Genomic DNA, 3,294 nt, shown 5'->3' on the forward strand with positions numbered 1-3,294 from the left:
GTAGAGACGGGGTTTCACCATGTTGACCAGGATGGTCTCGATCTGTTGACCTCGTGATCCACCCGCCTCGGCCTCCCAAAGTGCTGGGATTACAGGCTTGAGCCACCACGCCCGGCCATAGAGTTCAATTTTTAAAAAATAAATCTCAGAAACTCAAATTTACTACTGTTAATATATTAGGCTTCTTTTTTTCCCAGGCATCATCTATGAAGCCAAGTTTATAGCAATAATGGTTATATAATCACCTGGGATAAAGCTTTACTAGTACTGAAGCAATGCTTACAGGTACATAATTTGGTTGGAATGAAACTGTGAGATAACAACAAGTGCTAAGTAGCAACAAGTTGTTTAGAATATCTAAATTGCTGTATGGAGAACTGAAATGACTGTAAAATGGAATGAGACTGTTAAGTCACACCTTTTAAGTGAAGCAAACGTGGACAGGACAGAAAAGAAAGGCAGAGACAGATAGATCCTATAGGCCGCAATCTAAATGGAATAATTCTGTTGAGTCTAACTATAAAAAAACTATTCGGTTAAAAACAGGCCTGCATACAGAGACAGGTTCTCTGAAGCCCTGTAGCTGCTTTAGGCAAGGGTTTATTAGACGGACTCTGGCTCTCCTATACGCAGAACAATCACCAAAAATACATATTTGGGTAAATGAATGAATGGAAATATCTCAATACAAATTTTCCAATTCTGCCCATTAATTGATCAAAAGAGATAAATCCTCATTGATATGTAATTAAGAATTTAACAGAAAAGAGAAATGAATCAGAGGGTATTTTCACATGCTCACTGCCATTGTTCAAATGTGTTAAGTTTTAGAGGGTAAAACAAAGCCTTAGAATATAACACATTAAGCAGACTCAAAGGGTCTATAGTTTTAGAAAGGATAGCCTAGCCAAGACAGATTATTATAGAGCAAGAGTGTATTTGAATTTTGTTTTGTTTCTTAAATTCTTGGGCACTCTAATCCAAACACATTCTGGTATTGCATGTTTCTCACAAACTGACATAACCTTCCCCTGCCCTCATTGTGGAACAGTCTTTATGAGGTTCTAAATTTGGGATCCATGGATGAACATCGTATAACACATGAATTGTCTTAAGTTATACATGCACATTTATTTTGGTGTTTTGAGTGAATGCATATATTTACGGGAAAGAGACCCAGTTGTAATAAGATTCCTAAAGAGATCCAGAACCATCTAAGTCTAAGCAATCCTAATATAGGAAGCTCCTTTATCTGACAGAAAGCTATTAAGATTATCTCTAGGGTCCTAAGAAACTAAGGAGACGATGTCCTAGATGAGATTGCTAGAAAGACTTCGGTTCATTGTATTTTTGTCACAAACACAAGGTACTATAAAAAGATCATTAAAAAAAAAAGTTCAGAGGCTAGTGGCTCTGAGTTCACCTTCTCAGTATGCAACTAACAACATGTGTGGTACTGACCATAAGGGTTTCAGAAAAAGGAGTAATAAAAATGATTATCAACTGCTGTATGAAAACCACCTGATGATTCATAATAGTGACCTTACGCTGTTATAATAATGTCACTAAGCAATTTCAATTAGTACTGATAAAAGTCTCAGAGTTGGAATGATTTTACTACTAACAAAAGATCTTAATTTTTCACTAGTCCCATGAACAACAGCCTATCTCCTAGGTGCCTGAAGCTCCCATCTTCATCTAAATACAGAAATACTATTACTAGAAAACAGTTCTTCAAACAAGCTACTTTTCCATTCATGGTAAACCTGAAGATTTTGCAGAAGATGACCAACTCTAAATAGAGCAATACCTTCAAACCCAAACCAGTCACATGTCACATGTCTCTCCTGAGGAAGAAGATTATGCATGAAAAATCATATTCCTGATAAAGGACATGTTCACACACTGTTTTAGGCAGAACCAAATATTCTAAATATGTGTTTTCTCTGCAATGTAGACTAAATTAATTGCCAAAGATGAAAAGTTACTTGCTATAGGGTCCTCCACTTCCTCCATAATCATAGGACTGCTGTGACTGATCATCGATGCTGTAACTTGTCTGGTAGAAATCCGTATTTAAGTTTTCAAAACCGGACATTGCAAATAATCTGTAAAAGGAGAAATGGTAAATATTGCTTATCCCCAAGATCCTACTGAATTCATTCCTGGCAGTCTGCTTAAGCAAATACAGAACACAACAAATATTTTTTCAGTAATGCGGGGGGCAGGGGTGAGGTCAGGGAGGAAATGCAGCATTCGAAGGACGGTAGCGGAGAGAGAGTAAGAAAATGTCTATTCCCGAAGTTGAGGCCCAGTAAGACAACTCCACTTTAGGAGCTGATGTGCCTTCAGCTAGGGACGAGGTCGTGGGAGTGGTGGTTCCATAGGGGTCTAAAATATCGATAATAACAGAAATGATTTTTCACCTTGGGACAGGGCTTTACAGCCGACAACGCGACTGCTTCCTTGAAACATAAGGCCTGCCGCCTGCCAGGAAAGTGCAGAATCTTGGAAGGTCGCGCCTGAGGTGCAGGGGCCCGCATCAGAGCAAGGGCTTGAATGGGAGCGAGGGTCTGAGCGAAAGGACCAGGGCGCGGCGCCGAAAGACGGCAACAAGCCCATTTGCACAGTTGTGGAGAGAAGCTGAACAGTGTGCCACGGGCCTGGGTCACTCACCAAACGCTGAGGCTGCGCTGGCGGCAAAGGCAGTATCTTCAGCAGTCCCAAACAATCCCCAAACTCAGTTTCAGAACCTGAACTAGCCCCGTTGCTACGTGTCACAGGGCCAAAGAACTGCTTCCGGGGCATGCCCGCTCGCGCAGGCGTGTTGGCAGGTTTTGCGCTCTCCTCTTTGGTTGGGCACCGGTGGGCGGGGGGAGGAGACTTACGAATATGGAGCATGCGCAGTATCTAATCCGCCTGCGGCGGGCCAATGCGAAAGGGGAAAGTGTTTCCGTCAGCCTCGTTAGCTGTGAAACCAGGAAAGCGCAGGCGCAACAATATCTGCTTACGGTGAGGAGGACTTTCTCAGACCGAGGTACTGGTGCGGGAGGCGCTAAGAGACAGAAGAAGTCCCTTCACCTGTCCACAAACTGCAGTGCCTCAGTGTTTGCATTTATTGTGATTCAAGCAAGGTGCTGAAGACTTTATATGTATTATTTAACCTTTACAACCCAGTGAAATGGTTACTTTGTTACTTCCCTTTTGTAAGTGAGGCTATTAAGTGTTCATTCATTCAGTGCTAGCTGGGGGGATACTGTGGTAAATATAAGCTGTATGATATATACGCACCTG

General features: G+C 41.8%; 1 protein-coding gene across 2 annotated transcripts in view; it reads right to left on the minus strand.

Moving 5' to 3' along the window:
* The window catches only part of YIPF5 (Yip1 domain family member 5), an 11,021-nt gene extending 8,189 nt beyond the window's left edge, over positions 1-2,832 (minus strand). The window contains exons 1-2 of one of the 2 annotated variants that reach the window (XM_017532297.2): positions 2,677-2,832; positions 1,989-2,108 (exon numbers count right to left, since the gene is read on the minus strand). In XM_017532297.2, the coding sequence (XP_017387786.1) occupies positions 1,989-2,098 (110 nt within the window). In that variant the 5' untranslated portion in view covers positions 2,099-2,108; positions 2,677-2,832. Of the gene's footprint in view, positions 1-1,988; positions 2,109-2,426 lie in introns of both variants that reach the window. The other variant, XM_017532299.2, reaches the window with a different exon arrangement.
* Positions 2,833-3,294: the final 462 nt, after the last annotated feature.

Source organism: Cebus imitator, unplaced genomic scaffold (genome assembly GCF_001604975.1).
Source record: "Cebus imitator isolate Cc_AM_T3 unplaced genomic scaffold, Cebus_imitator-1.0 Scaffold76, whole genome shotgun sequence".
NCBI classification, from domain to species: domain Eukaryota; kingdom Metazoa; phylum Chordata; class Mammalia; order Primates; family Cebidae; genus Cebus; species Cebus imitator.